General features: G+C 27.0%; 6 protein-coding genes across 6 annotated transcripts; 2 read left to right on the top strand and 4 right to left on the bottom strand. All coding sequences in view use genetic code 12, as the record gives it.

The window, feature by feature from the left end:
- Nucleotides 1–144: 144 nt before the first annotated feature.
- KGF54_001049 (uncharacterized protein) lies at nt 145–1329 on the bottom strand (the record flags this gene model as incomplete). The annotated part of the gene is made up of 1 exon (XM_051761375.1): nt 145–1329. The coding sequence occupies one exon, from the start codon at nt 1327–1329 to the stop codon at nt 145–147; it is 1185 nt and encodes a 394-aa protein (XP_051622263.1).
- Nucleotides 1330–7479: 6150 nt separating this feature from the next.
- Nucleotides 7480–9222, bottom strand: MSM1 (methionine--tRNA ligase; the record flags this gene model as incomplete). The annotated part of the gene is made up of 1 exon (XM_051761374.1): nt 7480–9222. The coding sequence occupies one exon, from the start codon at nt 9220–9222 to the stop codon at nt 7480–7482; it is 1743 nt and encodes a 580-aa protein (XP_051622262.1).
- A 138-nt stretch (nt 9223–9360) lies between these two features.
- Nucleotides 9361–10098, bottom strand: TIP1 (transporter; the record flags this gene model as incomplete). Its single annotated transcript, XM_051761373.1, has 1 exon — nt 9361–10098. The coding sequence occupies one exon, from the start codon at nt 10096–10098 to the stop codon at nt 9361–9363; it is 738 nt and encodes a 245-aa protein (XP_051622261.1).
- Nucleotides 10099–10280: 182 nt separating this feature from the next.
- On the top strand, nt 10281–11873 carry SRP101 (Signal recognition particle receptor subunit alpha; the record flags this gene model as incomplete). The annotated part of the gene is made up of 1 exon (XM_051761372.1): nt 10281–11873. The coding sequence occupies one exon, from the start codon at nt 10281–10283 to the stop codon at nt 11871–11873; it is 1593 nt and encodes a 530-aa protein (XP_051622260.1).
- A 1216-nt stretch (nt 11874–13089) lies between these two features.
- PSD2 (phosphatidylserine decarboxylase 2) lies at nt 13090–16419 on the top strand (the record flags this gene model as incomplete). The annotated part of the gene is made up of 1 exon (XM_051761371.1): nt 13090–16419. One exon carries the CDS (start codon nt 13090–13092, stop codon nt 16417–16419), a length of 3330 nt encoding a protein of 1109 aa, XP_051622259.1.
- A 344-nt stretch (nt 16420–16763) lies between these two features.
- On the bottom strand, nt 16764–17510 carry KGF54_001044 (MARVEL domain-containing protein; the record flags this gene model as incomplete). Its single annotated transcript, XM_051761370.1, has 1 exon — nt 16764–17510. One exon carries the CDS (start codon nt 17508–17510, stop codon nt 16764–16766), a length of 747 nt encoding a protein of 248 aa, XP_051622258.1.
- Between the last annotated feature and the right edge of the window lie 1488 nt (nt 17511–18998).

Raw genomic sequence — 18998 nt, 5'->3', positions numbered from 1 at the left:
AAATTAAATGAATTGAAAAAAATAACTAATTAAACGAATGTAAATATGAATTGAAAAAACTTTAAATAATAAAATAAAAAGAACCAAATATAACTTTTTGTTTGTAAAATAAATTCCTAAGCCAGCCTAAAGAACCCTTGTACTTTAAAGGTAAAAATCATTAATCATAAAATTACCAGTTGATACCATTTCACTTGCAGTATATAAACTATGTTTTTTTAAAGCATTTGAAATATCAAAATTTAATGATTGTGATGATGATTGATTATATGATGATGATAATAATGATTGTTGATTTTTAAACCAATTATTATTTAATTTTGGAATATATAAATTTGAATTCATAGGGGAGGTTGTTGCTGGTGTAGTATTGGTCGAAGTAGTAAGACTTATATTTGATGTAGTTGGTGATGATATTGGTGAAACTGTTGTTGAAATTGGATCTTCATCTTCTATTGAATCGATTGGTGCGTTTATGATACTTGGTTGTTCCACTTTTGGCTCTTGTAATTCTTTTTCTTCTTTTTCTTCTTCCTTTTCCTCCTCTTCTTCTCCATATGTAACAAAATCTTCAACTGAATATTCTTTAAATCTACCAAAATTTACATTCTTGAAAAATGGAACGGATGATGATGATGATGATTGTGTTGCAGTGGTGTTATTTGAATCTTTAGTTATAACATTTAAATTTTCTCCTGAATAAATATTTAAATTTTTATTATTTAATAAAGTAAAAGAATCTTTGTATTGATTTTGTAATTTTAATTTATAATAATTTCTAATATTATCTTGTAAAATTTGAGTAAAATTTACAGATTCAATTTCAATTGGTTCTTCATCTTCTTCTAAATCTTCATCCTCTTCTGAATCTTCATAATTATATGAACAATTTTTTAGTGAATGTAATGATGATGATCTTTTTGATGAAATAGTTGGAATAATTGATGATATAGAACCATTAGATGATATGGAAGAAGAATTTTTAATTGAATCTGAAATTGGTGAATTTGGTTCTGTTATATCTAAATCTAATATAAAATCATTATTCATATTTGTTAATGATAATAATTTTTCAACTGGATCTATTTTATCAGTATTGGCAGCTTCTTTTGCTTCTTCTTCTTCTATAGTACTTGATTTTTTCCTTTTTTTCAAATCTATAGTAGATGTATTATCTTCACTAGATCTTTTTAGTGACTTTATTGGTTGTTGTTGTTGTTCTTGTTGTTGTGATGAAACTAAAAAATTTAAATTGTTAGTTATTGCTTTAGGTGTTAAGTTTCTAATTCTATTAGACTTACGAGTTGATAATTGTACTGAAGTAGACATTTTTGAAAGTAGTATTAATGAATAAATAAAATAAAATAAATAAATAAATAGTTGGAATTAATAGAATTTAATGAATTAATAAATAGATAAATTGAATTGAATAATATGTATAATAATTTGTAAATATATAGTTGTGTATATATTTATATAAAGTATGTTGAAACTTAATCTAAAGTAATATAATTATAGTTGGATATAATGAATTAAATAATCCCAATGTTTTAAAATGGAATAGTTGATGATATGAAAAAAGAAGCAAAAAAGGAATCTAATATAATAAAAAGTTGGGTGTATTAACTGATATATATATTATGTAAATTATATACATTTATATTCTAAAAAATTAAATAAAATTTTTTTTTATAAAATTAAAATTAAAATAAAAAAAAAATTTTCACTTTTGTTACTTTGTGTAATATTTTAACCTTTTTTTTAATTTTATTTTTTATTTTATTTATTTTTGTTTTTTATTTTTTTTTATTTGTGTCATTTTTTTTTTTCAAATTAAAATTATTATATTTTATTATTTTATTTAGTAAATTCATGATTGAATAAAAACATTAACAAGGGAGAGAGTGAAAAATTATCTTAAAAGTTAACAAGATTGATTTGAGAAAAACCACGAGGTAAATTATTAACAAGAGTAAAGCGAGCAACAATATTATAAATAACTTTAGTTCTAACATAACAAATATTCATGATCTTATAAAATTAAAATACGTAGATATCAGATTTATAAGAAAGCAAACAAAAAAAAAAAAATTTTAAGTTTAATTTGGTTCCATATTTCCATTTTCTGTTTTTTCCATTTTGTTAATAAATTTAAATAGAAAGAATATGGAATTCTGTTTGATTTCTATTACAATATTATTTTTCTAGATTCCCCTTTTTTTAAATTGATTTTATATTAAATACTATCTACTAACTATTTGTTCATGTTAGTTAATTTACACCCTAGTCTTATATGTTTTACATATTATATTATTATTTTTTTGTTTGCTTTTACTAGCTGTTAAACATTTAAATGTTTACAATGTTACTTATCGGACTTGATCTAAAACATGAAATCACAATTAAAATATTTTACAATATTTCCCTTTGATATGATTGAATTGAAAGTCAAATTTTATCCTTTAACCCCAAACCCCCATAGTGATAACTGTGAGGAGTAAAATTCAGTCATTAGTAGTCCATTAAGTTTAGATATTTCCTTAAATGATCAGTTATTGTTGCTAAATCAATCTATTGAATTCCATATTCATAATTTCATTATGTAAATAGTAAACTATATGAGAGATAAGTTTTACCGTCTAACTTTAGATTATAAGTAAAAAAAAGATTATTAATAAAAAAAAAAATCTCACCCTTTCTTTTGGTCTCTTTATTATTCTTTTCTTACTTACTAAACTTTTTTTTTCTATTTATTTTAGTTAAATTTCGTAAATTATATATCATGATGATAAAGTTATAAGTATGATTACATTACATTTACACCAGCAAATATATTTTGTTTACTTAATAAATAATATATTTATTTTGTTGTAGTAAATGTATACAACCTTAATTAAAGTTTATGGTGTATCCTAAAACTTAATTATATTATGTATCGTGTAAGAAATAAATAGAACAACAAGATACCGAGTAATTTTTACAGTCCTACATAAAATTTCTAGAATGAAATTTATCTTTTTTCTGGAATGAAATATATTTGGTTCCATTAAGTATCTTTTGTTGTATAGAATAATGAATGAAAAATATGGGGTAAAATATAATATTTTTTGAAAAAAAAATAGCAAAGAGACTCAATAGATTATAAGAAAGTATTGATATACTTCTATGCAATTCGCAAGGTGCATTGTCTAATAGATTGTACCGAAGATTAAGAAAATGAAGTAAATTCTTATTTAATATTTGATGTAATTTGAGTACGATTAGTTCAAAATAATATCAAAGAAAACTATCGAGAGTCAAGAAATGTTGTATAGGATGTAACATAAAAGAGAAAATGATGTAGATTTTGACAACGAGTTCGATCAATCTGGAAAATATTTTAAGTATCAAGATTTTGGAAATTTTCTTAACATTTTTTTACTTGGTATATTATCAAAAAATATTGATGTATCATTTTTGTTGCACTAACATTTTTTCAGGGGGTAAACTGATATGCAATTATATGGGTGATTTTTAGAACAATTTTGTTCAATTCAGCAAATACTAGCTTAATGACTTACTAGCTTAATGACATGATGTAAATAATTTCTTACAGTCAACGAACTAGAGTATTCTATGTCATATATTTAGCTTGTATACTCATGTGAGGCAAACTCAAGACCGAATTGTTATGCAACATTTTAATGAGAAAAACCAGAGAATAAACAAATTTTGAGGGGTGGGATGTCAATGAAAATGAACTGATTTTGACATTTAATTTGATAGTGGGGTCAAAGATGGTTGTTGATGTTTATAATACTTGGGTATAGTATATGCAACATGAAACATGTAGTCTTATTTGTTTTTGATTTATGTCAATCGATGCTATCAAAATTATAGGACTCCATGGGAAAACATGGTACATTTTTTATTGTTTGATAGTTTGTTTTTTCTTTTGATTTCTATTGTTAATACTATATGTATAATTATATGTAAACTTAATAAGTGGGTTATGAATTGTAATTCTCTGTAGATCACGATACTCTTGGAAGTGACAGCAAACAAGTTACAGCAGTACATTTAATTGAATAGTATAATCTTATACAAAAATTGATTGATAAGAAAGTAATGGTCTTTGTGGGTTGTTTCAAATTTTTACATAATTTCTAGTACACAAAATTTGATTATCTTCTGTAAGAAGGATATGACCTTCTAATTTTGGCAATCAAAACAGACTTAATAATCCATTGATTGTACATCAATTAATCTGTTGATGTGGTGACATATTCCGATTGTTGATTGTAGTCTTAGCCTAGTTTAAAGTCCGAGATATTAATTAATTAATCGCAATCCAAAATAACAATAGCATTTGATATTAAAAAGAAACGAAATTTACGAGTAAACTTTGTTGAGGGAAAAATAACCCCCATGAGCTACCAAATACTTTGCGCTAACGTGACTTTATAGCCTCGAAAAAAAAAACTGGTTGCGTTTTACAAAAAGGTTAATTTCTATTCTTTTTATACCAAGTTTATCAAATAGCTGGTAGCCTCTCCATTTAAATTGTCAATATGTTTCTCATACTAGCAATTTGAAAAGTCATGAATCCATCTAAAAAAATTAGACTTCAACACACCTGCTTAATATTGCTTGATGTTGAAAGTAATTCTGCTATTTATTAATGTTGGCGTTACATTATTAGTGCTCAATAAATTAAGCTTTACCGGCCTCAACACGCTTATGTCACCCCCGAAATTTGATATCCGATGGAGGTTAATTTTCACCCACCGTAAACTTTCCCTAATTATAAGGTTTTAGTAAAAGATTAAAAACGTTTTATTGGAACTACACTTTATTGATTATCTTTTAAAAACAATAGCTCTCTTACAAATAACAAGATTCTTCATTGCTATCCTAGCCATCTTGATTGACAGATGCAACTGTCGACCTATCCTCACGTGTGATATTATTCTCAATCTAAAAGAAAACTATAAGAGAGCAAGGGATATAGTCGTTCTTTAAATGACTATAAAGCGAAGTAAACAATTTTCACTATTGAATTAATGGAAATACTAGATTAGCCTTGAATTAAGGGAGCTACAATATTTGAGTGAGACAAAAAAAGTTACTGATTTTCAACTTTGTGCAATTGATAATTCTTAGCCACGTCTTTAAATTTAAATTAGATCTGTATCGATATCAGAATAGAAAATACTGTAATTTAGTTCAACAAAAGATACTATCAAAAAAGATCTACAAAATCAGCAAAATTAAAATTAAAACCTCCACTTTGAGTATAAAATCCCCTTTTACCAAAAGGTTGTATAAAGATTATTCATTTTCTCTTTGTTCAAGTCTTATTGATATGTTGCATCTATTGTTTTTCTCCAATTTGGTAGTTTTCTTCAAAAATTATTAAAAATGTTCCGTTGAACAAAATAAACAAAAACAAACCTACAGTCCACATACATAAATTTGAAAGTAGAACAATAAGAGTTGTGGGTAAAATAGGGGTTGAAAATTAACATTTGTTGATATTTCGAAGATCTTGTGGTAAATTTTATTCCATTTCTAAAACAAAATTTTAATGTAATATTGCATTTCATATTGATAAAAAATTAAAAAAAACCAAACTGAGAAAACATTTGAGAATGCTACAGTTCAATAAATTGTTTGTAAGGGGAGAATACTAATTAGTAAAAAATTGCTCAATTCATATATGTTGTCTATCACTTCATCAACTGTGAGAGTTTGAAACTTGGAGTTCTTTATCAATGAAACATTGAAAAATTATGAAATATTTTTCAACCATATATCTAAAAAGTCTCTTTTCTTCCAGTGAAAACTCCACTTTAATTTATACATTACTACATGAAAGATAATAATGGGTAGAGCTCATATTGTATAAACCTTCGCACCTTCGTTTAAAGATTTGATGTTGGGGATTTGAATTAAATAAAGTACAGAACGTATACTTTATTATTTTCAAATAATAATTTTCAAATTTTTCTAATATAATAACAATCTTGCACAAAAGTAATAAATCGATTAATTTTTTGATATTTTAGATTGTACATATTAAATTATTATAGTCATTACTGTAATATACTAATTGTGTATATTGATAGTATCTTAACCTACTTTAAGACAATATACTTTGAATTCTACTGACAGAAATTTGAAATACCGCTCTGTCGGACATGCTATTATAATTATTAGGTCAATTTGTATATAAACAAATGAATTGAAAACATAATGTAAATTGACAGAGCTAAGTAAATAAGATTCCTTGTATCTACTCTAAGCCAAGTAGGGTATTTAATATTGATTCAATCATTATTTTAACGATATACAAGTTCAAAAATTGTTATTCAAATTCTATTTAGATTATCTTCATTAATTGTTCATATGTATAATTAATTAAATTTTACTAATTTAAAACAATAGTAAATGTAATACTTATTAAATTAATTATGGTTTGTAGACTTTTAACGGCTATTTCAAAAATTTCTTTTCTTCTCTTGTTGTCTCTCTCTGTTGTGTAATATAGTCAATATGCTTAATAAATTTTGAATATACTGCTCATTTTGTTATGATATATGTAAAAATGTTTAATTGGGTTAGGGGAATGATGGAATTTGTAAATCTTTCTAATCTTTCAATAAATAGTAATCAATCAAGGTATTTAGAGCATCAACTAAGTATCTTCAATTTATGATATCAATAAAATAAGAGTACTACAATTCTAAACATCAAAGACGCCTTGTTAAAACAAACAAGACAAATTATCACTTAACCCTTTGTCTTATATTTAAGTAGGTATAGCCTATTTTCTGGCTATATATTTGGTTTTGCCATTTACCTGAATTTGTAATACAAAGTGCCTTGTTTACTTTAATTACATGTATAAAATTGACATGGATTTAAATCCGAGACATTATAAATATCTTGCAAAAGTTGAAACAATCAAAATAGTTCACAAAAATTTCTTTTTACTTACAGTTTTTCTATTGTGTCAAAAGAATTGATGTTTATTTTGACGTACAAAGACTAGTTTTTTGTTTGTTATAATTGTTTGTTCCAAAAAGAGACAACTTTAGAGAGCTTGTGTAACGAATTTTTTTTGTTTAAGGAACGAATAGCTTATTTCGGTATGTTATGCCTGTTCAATATTTGTGATCACAAGTATTTGTTTAGAACAATATTTGCAATTTTGTTTGCATACACATATAACATTGCACCCTATATTCATGTGCATCTGTGATCAGCATATTCTAGATAATCATTTAGTAAAATTTTGAGCTTGTATTTATTACTAGGTTATGAGATTGATGGTTATTGACGGATTAATGAACATACATTTAACGATATCATGAAATTTATCCGAATAGCAAGTTTTGGTCTCACAATCATTCTAGTCAAAAACAATAAATTGACATCATGTATTTCTATATGTACAGTTTTAGAAAAAGTCTATATACAATTCAATTATAAGTTAAATTAATCATCAATTTTGTCACTAACACGAGGTTGTAATTTTTGTAAAGGTAATTTATGTTTGTTCAGATTAGCTCCATCACCATAATTTAAATCAGCACCAATTTTAACATAATCAGAGTTTCTCATATTGATGTCAATGTTCAATCTATCTAGTATATCTTTTGATAAATTTGGCATAATTGGTTGGATTAAAATTGATGAAATTCTTATTGTTTCTGAACATAAAAATACGTAGTAATTTATTAGTTTTTTGTAGTCTTCAATTGTTTTGTCATCTAGCCCGCTAGATGACTTTAAAGCTCTAATATATAACCACGGTTCTGAAATTTGAAATAATTGATTTGCTTGATTTATTACTTGCCACCAAGTTTGTACTGCTCTGATGTAATCAAAGTTTATAATTTTTTCATCCATTTGAGTGTATAAATTATTAATATCATCTTGCAAATCAGTAGATAATTGTAATATGGATGGTACAATGTCCTTTTTGAGACTATAGTTTTGAATTAGTTGTGAAATATCATCAAATTTACCTTTTTTGCAGTACTCAACAGATTCTCTAATATCAAATTTACCACCACCAATTCTAGTTAAAAGATTACAGTATTTCCCAAGTAAAGAGTCTCTTGATCTTTCCAATAATGTTTCACTGAATTTACAATCATCTTCAATATTTGAATTTTCCATTAAAAAAAATCTAACAGGATCAATACCGTAGTATTCACTAATTTCAATTGGATCAACTACATTTCCCAAACTTTTACTCATTTTAAAACCTTCACATAACCAATGTGAATGTACTATCACTTGTTTTGGTAAATCTATTCCTGCTGCTAATAAAAATATGGGCCAATATATACAATGAAATCTTATAATATCTTTACCAATTATATGAGTGGCTGGCCATAAATTATCTTCTGGTGTGATATATTTTGAATCTTGTAGAAACCCATTTGGAAAACCAGTGGCTGTTAAATAATTTAATAAGGCATCAAACCATACGTAAATTTTTTGAGATGGATCATTTGGAACCTCTATACTCCATTTTAGTCTTGATGATGGTCTCGAAATTGAAAGATCTGGTAATTTTGTTGTCATTAATTCATTAAGTATAAATTTATATCTATGTTGTGGTTTAATAAAGTCTGGGTTGTTTTGTAGATACTGAACCAATTGATCTTGAAATGCTGATAATTTAAAAAAATAATTGGTCTCCTCTTGGTATACAACTTCATTTTCACTCTCTGACGATATTCTGATTTTCTTACCATCTTTTTCGATTTCTTCAGTATTTGCCTCGGGGTAAAATGTTTCATCACTGACACAGTACCACCCACTATGTGATCCTTTCTCTATAAACCCTTTCTCTTCCATGACGTTCCAGAAATAATGAGTTAAATTGACGTGATCCTTGTCTGTTGTTCTAATAAATCTGTCATAATTAATGTCTAACTTATTACTTAATTCTTTAAAATTCCCTGTAACTCTATCGACTAAAACCTTTGGATCAATCCCTTGCTTTTCAGCTGCTGTTTGTATTTTCAATCCATGTTCATCTGTACCTGTTAACATATATGAGAATTTATTTGGGTTTAATTTTTCCCACCTACTTCTTGTATCAGCTATTAACATGGAGTATAAATGACCAATATGAGGTGATGCATTGACATAAAATATAGGTGTAGTGACATAGAATGGCTTTGTCAGCTTTAGTCGCTTGAACAAACTATATCGTAGAGTCATTGACGTGGTTGATATTTTCATGGTGGTGGTCTCATATTTTGAAATTTGAAACTTCATTTTTTTTCAAACATTACGAGCGACAGATTTTTTTATACTGTTTTAAATGCATTAATTAAACTATATATATATGTAAAGATTCTATTTAATTTCTGTCTTTTCAACAAATATAGCCATTAAAGCAAATACAGTATAAAACATACATAAAGGATAAGCAATTAATGGTCTTACATTATGCAATTTTAGAACTGATACAAAAAATCCACTTGCTGAATAAGTACACCATAAAACTGCAATTGCACTTAATATATAACCAATTAAATTATCTAAATTTAATACAACTCCAACGACACTTATTAAAACCAATGGTAATAAACAATAACCAATGACTGATGCTGAACGTATCAAATCAATTTGAGTTTCATTACTCATGAATTTAAATAAATAATGTAGACTCAATATACCGAATAATCCAACTCCATATATATAACCAAATTGTATCTTACCTGCTAGAAGTAATAAAGTACCAAACAATAAAACAAATAATATTGGACCTGCTAAATCTGAATCACTCATAATATCACTAGGTATATCTTTATTTAATGGATTTAAAACAACTAATGTTTTTGATTTAATATGTTGAAAATTTATACCTAATTCTTCTAATAAAGGTGGTTCACCAGGGTAACCCAGTGTACCAAATGCAGCTAATAATCCTGGTTTTAACTCGCCTCCTCCCATTTGACCACTTACATCATTATTGAAACCGGTATCCATTGAACCCATTGTGGGCTGTGGTTGTGATTGTTGATATGAATAATTGGACTGATAAAACTGCATATTCTGCGGATTGTTAACTTGTTGTTGATAATATGCCATTGTTGATTTATTGTAATATTGAACTGGAATTTAATTATAGTTGAAGTGTTAAAAGAGAGTGACAATATTAATATTTTCTTAAATTCTCTCTTTCGATTTCGTTTTCAATTGCGATTCAATATTCAAAAAATTGGTGTACAATAATATTTTTCAAAAGATAAAACCACAACTGATTTAAATTAATGTCACAGTCATTGGTTATTTTCAGACCTTCAGGATTAGTTGAATATCAATCAAATAATAAAATATATCCATTCAATGAATTCATATCAAATATTGTCAATGAAACTCAAATAGATCTAGATCAAAATTTTACAACTCAAACTATCAATCATAAACGATTTTATTGTTACAACAAAGAAGACATATACGTATCCATATATTTTGATGCTATATCTACCATCAATAGTGCCAAAATAAGACAAACATTAGTTGGAGTATACAAAACATTCAAGAAATTGGAGGAGAATGAAGAATTAGAAAAACTCAAAAGTTTAGTTGATTTACAATTCAATAATCTAATCAAATTAAAGCAATCTTCTGAATCAAAAGAAACAACACCTACACCAACAGTCACCGAAAATGGAGCTCCACAAAGACAACCACCAATTCAAAAACAACTATCATCAAAGAAAATGAGAAAATGGGATAATAATGGAGAAATGGTAGAATATACGGAGGGTGAATCATTGGATTATTCAATAGCACAAAGTGAATCAAGTATACCGGATAACAGAAATGATTATAAAGTTAATGATGCAGCTGCATTCAAAAAAGAAGATGAATTTGTTTTAGTGAGAGAATTAAATGATATATTAAATGAATCTGATGACGATGAAGAGGAAGAAGTAAAAGCACCAACTGGATTTTTTGGTCGTATTGGATCGTATTTCGGTGGTGCAATTGATGTTGATGAAGTATCCAAAAAATTTAATGAACAATTGATGTCAAAAAATATAGCTCCAAGTACTGCAAAATTAATTATAGATAAAATTAAATCAAGATTATCTGGTAAAAAAGTCACGATGAAAATATATAAAGAAACATTAGTGGATGAACTTACAAAAGTTTTAACTCCAAATGTTTCAACTGACTTGTTGTATGAAATAAAAAGAAATGATTCAGGTCGTCCATATGTTATATCAGTTGTTGGAGTAAATGGGGTAGGAAAATCAACTAATTTAGCTAAATTAGCTTATTGGTTTTTACAAAATAATCTTAATGTACTAATATGTGCTTGTGATACTTTTAGATCGGGTGCAGTTGAACAATTAAAAGTTCATGTAAATAATTTAAATAATTTAAATTCGGAATTATCAAATAAATCTAAGATTGAATTATTTGAAAAGGGTTATGGTAGTGGTGATCATGTTGTTCAAACTGCTAAATCTGCAATTGCTTATGCTACTGAAAATCACTATGATGTTGTATTAATTGATACTGCAGGTAGAACTCATTCAAATGCTAAATTAATGGCACCTTTAAAGAAATTTGGTGATGCTGCAAATCCTAACAAAATTATTATGGTTGGTGAAGCATTAGTTGGTACGGATTCAGTTGAACAAGCAATAAACTTTAATAATGCATTTGGTAATAGAAGAAATTTGGATTTTTTCATTATTTCAAAAGTTGATACAGTTGGTGATTTAGTGGGTACAATGATAAATATGGTAATGGCCACAAAAGTTCCAATTTTATTTGTAGGTACTGGACAAACTTACACCGATATTAAGAGATTAAGTGTTAAACAAGTAGTTTCTATGTTGACTAGTTGATCTTTCACTAGGATACTGAAATTTACATAGCCCTTATAATATAAATTTACAGCCGTGTCACTAAAATCCCTAAAATTTCGAATTCGAGAAAGAGGAGACAAATCTGAAACCTCAACTGGTAGCTGATTTATTCTATTTACTAAAATATCTTGATCAAAATTAAATTGCAAGGATAGTAAGATACAAGGAAATTGGTATTCACAAATGGTCCTGGGGATCGTTTTTTAAAAGGTAAGTTTAGTGATGTATTTAGAGGTTCTTTTTATAACGCTTTTCAATTGGCATGGCACAGTTCAAGTCTCAAGCTATAACAGGTCATAATTATCACAAAACTTCTTCGATATTTCCAACCCTAAACTTTACACAATAACAATCTAGAATGAGTTACAACAAGACAAGTTCTCCTTAAAAATTGGTTTAAGTTAATTCTGTTGTCAACTTTTGACTTTAGATCATTTTTTTGTATTTTTTTTGAGAATCGAATGTTACATGAATCTAGATTAAGATTCTTTATTGACTAAAATATCTTGTGACTATAAATAATTTAGGATCTGCAATTACACTACTGAAAATTATTTTGATATGATAATTTGGCCACTGGATTTCTCAGATCTCGCGGTGTAAGTGAAACTGAATTATTCGTAGTATATGTAAGTCAGACCTAAGATTTGATTCCTTTTTTTTTTTTCTCATAAGTTTAGGGTCATAGATAAATTGATCCCTGGCCGCCCTTGTTAAAAAAACAGTTAATCATAAAATGCTGTAGAGTACCACTTATGAAGTCGGCTATTAAATGCATAAAGTGCTGTTCCTAGACAAGTAAATCTTAGGTATCGACCTTTTTTTCTTGTAGCCATGTGATGAATATTATCTTGTTGTATATATTATCTAAATAGTATTTACGTAATTCAGAAATTAATTAATTTTTCACTTTTATCTTTTCTCGGTAAATTTTATGTATCTACGGTTAAAAGTAAATATTTCATTTTGTTAAATTTAAACAAGCCTTTTTATTAAAAATATATTAAATTTACAACAACTAAATGATCTCGATTTAATTAATAGATATAATTTAATATAAAATCATTTTATTTGATTTTAAATACGATTTGAAAAAAAAAAGTTTAACTTTTAGCCATTAAGATCCACCAGTACCTTTTACATCAAAATAAAACTAGCAAATTGATTTAGCAATTCTAAGCTATCTTTCATCAAAATGAGTACTCTCCCTCATAAATCACAATCAAATAATATTACTCCAAATATATCAATTTCAAATTCTGGTGGATCAGATTCAAATGCTTCATCAATTAATTTAGGTTATGATTCAGATTATAACAAAACTTCGTCATCATCATCACCTTATAAATTATACTTGAAAATTAATGCATTTAGAGCAGCTGATTTAGTTTCTACAAATGAAGATGAAGAATCAACTAAGAAAAGTCGTCATAGATATACGAACCCTATATTAGTTGCTAAAATGAATAGTTTTAAAGGTTCAACTTGTAGGAAAACTCATACTAATCAACCTAGTTGGGATGACGAAATATTAGTTCCTTTAAAATCCGGTGATATAAATCAACTTTTGGTATTATCAGTGTGGGATAAACATAAGAGATTTAAAAACTATTTAGGTGAGTTACGTTTAAGTGTTAAAGATTTATTTTTAAATCAAGGTAAATTTACAGAAAAGACTGAATTAAAATGGTATAAGTTGAATTCAAATTCTACAGTTCATGCATTTGTTACAGGATCTTTATTATTATCATTTGAATTAATAACTAAAAAAAGAAAATTAAAATTTAAACAAAAGGAACTCAATTTGGTGGATCGATTAAGAAATTTAAAATTTAATGAAACAGAACTTCAATTTAAAAAATGGTTAGACAATTTAATTGATGATTCCGAAGAACACAACTTCCATACTTTAAGACCAAATGATCAAGGATTTTACGAAGATGTTTTATTTGATATTTCTGATTTAGATTCTTTAGCAACAGGACGATCAAAACCTAATGGAGATAATTCTTCTGCATTTAGTGAAGAGATTGCACACGATAGAAAATTTTTAAATGTTAGGAACAATAATAACGGAGATGCAAATTCAATGTCTGAACAATCTTCATTTATATCTTCTGATGGAATGAGTGATATGTTGGGTGATTCTGACGTTACACAGAAAGATAAAAGATCAACTAGAATTAAAAGAAAAATGAGAATTAAACAATTGGGTGTAGATAACAAATTTGAAATGAATTCACGTAAAGTTTTGGGAGTAGTATTTATTGAAATTGTTTCATGTGAAGATCTACCACCAGTCAAAAATTTAACTAGAACAAGTTTTGATATGGATCCATTTGTTGTTGTCACATTCGGTAAAAAGACTTTTAGAACTAGTTGGAAAAGACATACCTTAAATCCAATATTCAATGAAAGAGTTGCATTTGAAATTTTGCCACATGAAAATAATTTTAATATCCAGTTTTCAGTTTTAGATAAAGATCAATTTTCATTTCATGATAAAGTTGCAGATATTGAATTACCGTTAAGAGATTTGACAGAATTTGCAACTGCACAACCAACAACTTTGAATAGAAATAAATCAGAATTGAGTGTTGATAAATTGGATTCTGGTTTCACTACTGGTGATGATGAAAATCCTTCAAATTCAAATGTTAAAATTTTGGAAGATGATGATATAGTTCAAGCAGTTAAAAAGAAAAAATTCATGAATCGTAGAAAAATAATTGAATCTACTGTTGATACATCTAAATTTAGAGTTATGTCATTAAGTTTAGATTTACATGATCAAAAATATATGGTAAAATATGCACCAAAATTAAAAATTAGAGTTAGATTTGAAACATATGATGAATTAAGAAAACAATTTTGGAATGTCCTTTTGAGACAATACGATTTTGAAAATGAAAACTCAGATACTTATGATTATTTGGAATTGGCATCTTTACTTGATACTTTAGGTACAACAAATAGTGATGAATTAGTTGAAACATTTTATAAAAATTTAAATAAAAATCCTGATGATTTAATTACATATGATGAAATTATAGATCAATTGGAAATCCATATCAACCTAAATGATCAAAGTTCAAATAAAATATTTGTATTTGAAAAATGTCCAATTTGTTTACAAAAAAGATTTTCAAGAAAACAAGATATTGATATAGTTACTCATTTTGCTATATGTGCTTCAAAAGACTGGAGTATTGTTAATAAATTATTGGTTTCTTCATATGTTAGTCCAAGACAAGCAACTAAAAAATGGTATTCGAAAGCATTGATAAAATTAACTTATGGGAAATATAAACTTGGTGGTAACTCTGCAAATATTTTAGTTCAAGATAGACTTACTGGATTGATTTTAGAAGAAAAAATGAGTGTTTATGTCAGACTAGGAATTAGACTACTTTATAAAGGATTAGACAAAGCAAAATCCAAGAGAGTTAGAATTTTATTAAAAAGTTTGAGTATAAAACAAGGTAAAAAATTTGATTCACCAAAATCAAAAGGTGACATTGATTCATTTATAAAATTTCATAAATTAAATTTACAAGAATGTCTTATTGAAAATCCCGAAGAGTATCCTACGTTCAATGAATTTTTTTATAGAAAATTAAAACCAAATGCAAGATTAATTGAAGATTCAACGAATGACAAGATAGTTTCTTCCCCAGCTGATTGTCGTTGTGTTGCTTATTCTTCTGTTGACGAAGCTACTGAATTATGGATTAAAGGTAGAAATTTTACTGTAGCAAAATTATTTAATGGTGATTTACAAGATAATTTAAATATTCCTTTCAAAACTGAAGATTTATCAATTGGTGTTTTCAGATTAGCTCCACAAGATTATCATAGATTTCATTCACCTGTTAGTGGTAAAATTGGAGAAATTAAAGATATAAATGGTGAATATTACACTGTAAACCCAATTGCTATAAGAAGTGAATTAGATGTATTTGGAGAAAATATAAGAAGTATTGTTCCAATACATACAAAAGAATTTGGCACAGTATTAATGATTGCAGTTGGAGCAATGATGGTAGGATCAATAGTTTTAACTGTCAAACCAGGTGATGAAATTAAAAGAGGTGATGAAGTTGGATATTTCAAATTTGGAGGATCAACAATTATTTTATTATTCAACAAACATAAATTCATACTAGATTCAGATATTTTATCAAATTCAAAATCTTCAATTGAAACATTAGTTAGAGTTGGTCAATCAATAGGTCATTCACCAGATATTCAAGAATTTAAAAGAGATCATAGTGAATTTAATAAATTATCACATACGAAAAAATTAAATCTTATAAGAGTTTTAACTGGTGGTGATTTGAAAGATAAACATCAACTAAGTAATTGGGAAGCAAGTAAAATTTCAATTGAATCTGATAATGATGGTGATGAAGCTTATTTTGATATAAATGATGATGAAATTGATGAAGAAGTTGTTAATAATGATATTGATGAAGATGAGGATGATTTTGATGAAGAAGGTTCTGTAGAAACTAATGATAAATAAATTAAAGTAGATATTAGAATTTACATACTAGATTATACATAGTAGGATTTTAAATTTTGGAAGATCGAATGAACTGCTCTTTTGTCCCAATAACTGATGAGTCTCTTGTATTCTTAGAAATGTCAGTTTCATCAGTTAATTTGGAACTTAATTACTTGTAGATTTCAGTCTGTGGAATTTAAGGGGCTGTAGATTTCTCATATAAGTCCTGACTTTGAATTAAAAATTTACAACTTACCGTAGAACATTCTACATTTAACAAGTGCTTGAGAGGACTTTTCATTTATTGATTAATTATAATTAATAAATAAGCCAAACGAATAGCAGTAGCATAAATCAAGATTTCATACAGCAACAGTAGATTCTTGTTGAGTTTTGGGTGTTTCAGATGAATTTACAACACCAGCATCATTTACATCATCTTCAACATTTAAAACTCCAGCATTATCTGTTTCAACAGCATTATGAGGACCAGCTGGTCTTGAAGTATTACCAGTATTAGTATTTTGTTTTGAACTAATTGCACTATCACTTTTTCTCCAGAATAAACCTAAACAACGACGTCTTGTAGTTGGTGGATAATTTGTAAAAACTGCACCCCAAAAGAAAGGACTTAATCTAAAACAATGAAAAATACCATATCTTGCAACTTCTGGTGCATAACTATAAATTAAAAATAATGGTAAATCTATTGCATATAAAACCCATTCAAAAATTGAAAAAGCCATTGTTGCTTGATAAATTTGACAAGTTGATTTTGAAGTTGTTCCCCAATTAACATTACCATCACCACAAGTTGGAAAATTTGCTGCATAAGAACCCCAAGAAGCTAAATACATGGTGAAAAAAGCAAGCTCAGCTAATAAAATAACAATTGTTGGTGATTCACCATTCATTGCAACTGGCATAAAAAACCCATAATAACCAAAAAATAATATGTCAAGAACATTAACAACTAGTGTATAAGTAATTCTTGTAACATTATCATCAATACGTTCAATGTTCGAAGCAGATAACCCAATTAAAATAATTGCAAATACGGTTTCAAAAACACGAAAAGTTATTGATACGTTTTCTTTAACGTTAGTCATCTAAAAACCTGAAACTAATGTAACTAATAAATGTGATAAAAAATAAAATTCTTAACCTCTTAACAAAATAACTTCAAACAAAGCTTTTTCCCAAAAAATGTTTGATGATATGAATTTTGATGATTTTATTAACTCAAAATTACCTCAAAAATGTAGCGCTGTTTATACTGGCGTTGTTATTGATGAATTTGAACTTATGATAAAAAAGAAAAAGTGGTTGTAAAAAGTATAAAATTTGGTTGTAAAAAAATTAAAAATTGTAAACAAAAAAAAACTAACACATTTATGAAAATTATTACTATTGAGATTAATGCACTTGAATATTGCATTTTAACACAACAAAGTTGTTAAGATGCTAGATAGAACTGCTTCCTTTCTGGTTTAATAAAAAGAGAATACTGGCTATGAATATACACGACAAATTTAATGGTTGTATGAAATACCCCTTTAATTGATCTCTCAAATAGTGAAACATTGGTTGGGACAATAAATCGAGACCTAAAAGTACAACAATCTATATTGGAAATTAATCCAGCTACGTGAAATACTAGGTAACGCTATATTTTTAAAAAGAAGGTTGGGCATCTATCTATTAGCAAAACCTTCTTAAATTGATCATGAACAGAATCGACCTTTTGCAAATCTCTTGCTTCAAATGTTATACATATGACATGCTTCTTCATTGGATGCTGACCGGACAAATAGATTATGCAACCATCTTTGGTTAATTCTAATCGTGGATTCAATCTAGTAACATTTGTAGAATTTAGAATTATATAAAAACTGAAATTAACGAGAATCAAGCTTTGATTTTGTGGTGATAATTTGTATTACAAGCAATAACTAGTGTTCACTCGATAGACAGATGGTGCGAACTTAACTTAGCTCGATCTCAGTAGATGGTTGGTACTAAGTATATGTTGGGTTTTTGGTAGCTCTTTAAAAACTTCAGCTTGTAAGTATTTAGTTAAGTATTGTCTATGATAAGTCATGAATTACGCTGTTTAATTACATCATTGAAAGTTAAATAGTCTAATTAGTTAATTTGGAAAAATAACTATACTTCGCTCTTCAAATCCCCCTTAAAATCAATCTATGAATTATTCACCAATTGAGAGATAAGATTTTCAACAAAAGTAGGTCCAAATTTCTCAAACCTGTCACGTCTCATTTAATTTACAAATGCTAATTCTTAAAATAAAAAGTTCGTAAATGAGTACTCAAGTACTGCATATAAATTAGAATGTTTTAATTTATCATTGAGTGGCTATATCATAAATTTGGTGTATTTTTTTTCTTTACATTACTTTGCAACAGTTGAAGTAAATTTATTTGTGATCAACGTGAGTCTCAATATTAAATGTACCTGCAATTTACAACTAACACATAAAATAGAGTTTGGATATAAATTTCATATAGATTTTACTAAAATAGTAATTTTTTTCTAATGGTAGTAATTAAAATATGTACTAATATCTCTATGTACTA

Source organism: Candida jiufengensis, assembly GCF_024610255.1.
Source record: "Candida jiufengensis strain CBS 10846 chromosome Unknown scaffold7, whole genome shotgun sequence".
In the NCBI taxonomy this organism is placed as follows: domain Eukaryota; kingdom Fungi; phylum Ascomycota; class Pichiomycetes; order Serinales; family Debaryomycetaceae; genus Lodderomyces; species Lodderomyces jiufengensis.
Note: the sequence above shows the minus strand (reverse complement) of the source record. Positions and strands in the feature narration are given on the sequence as shown.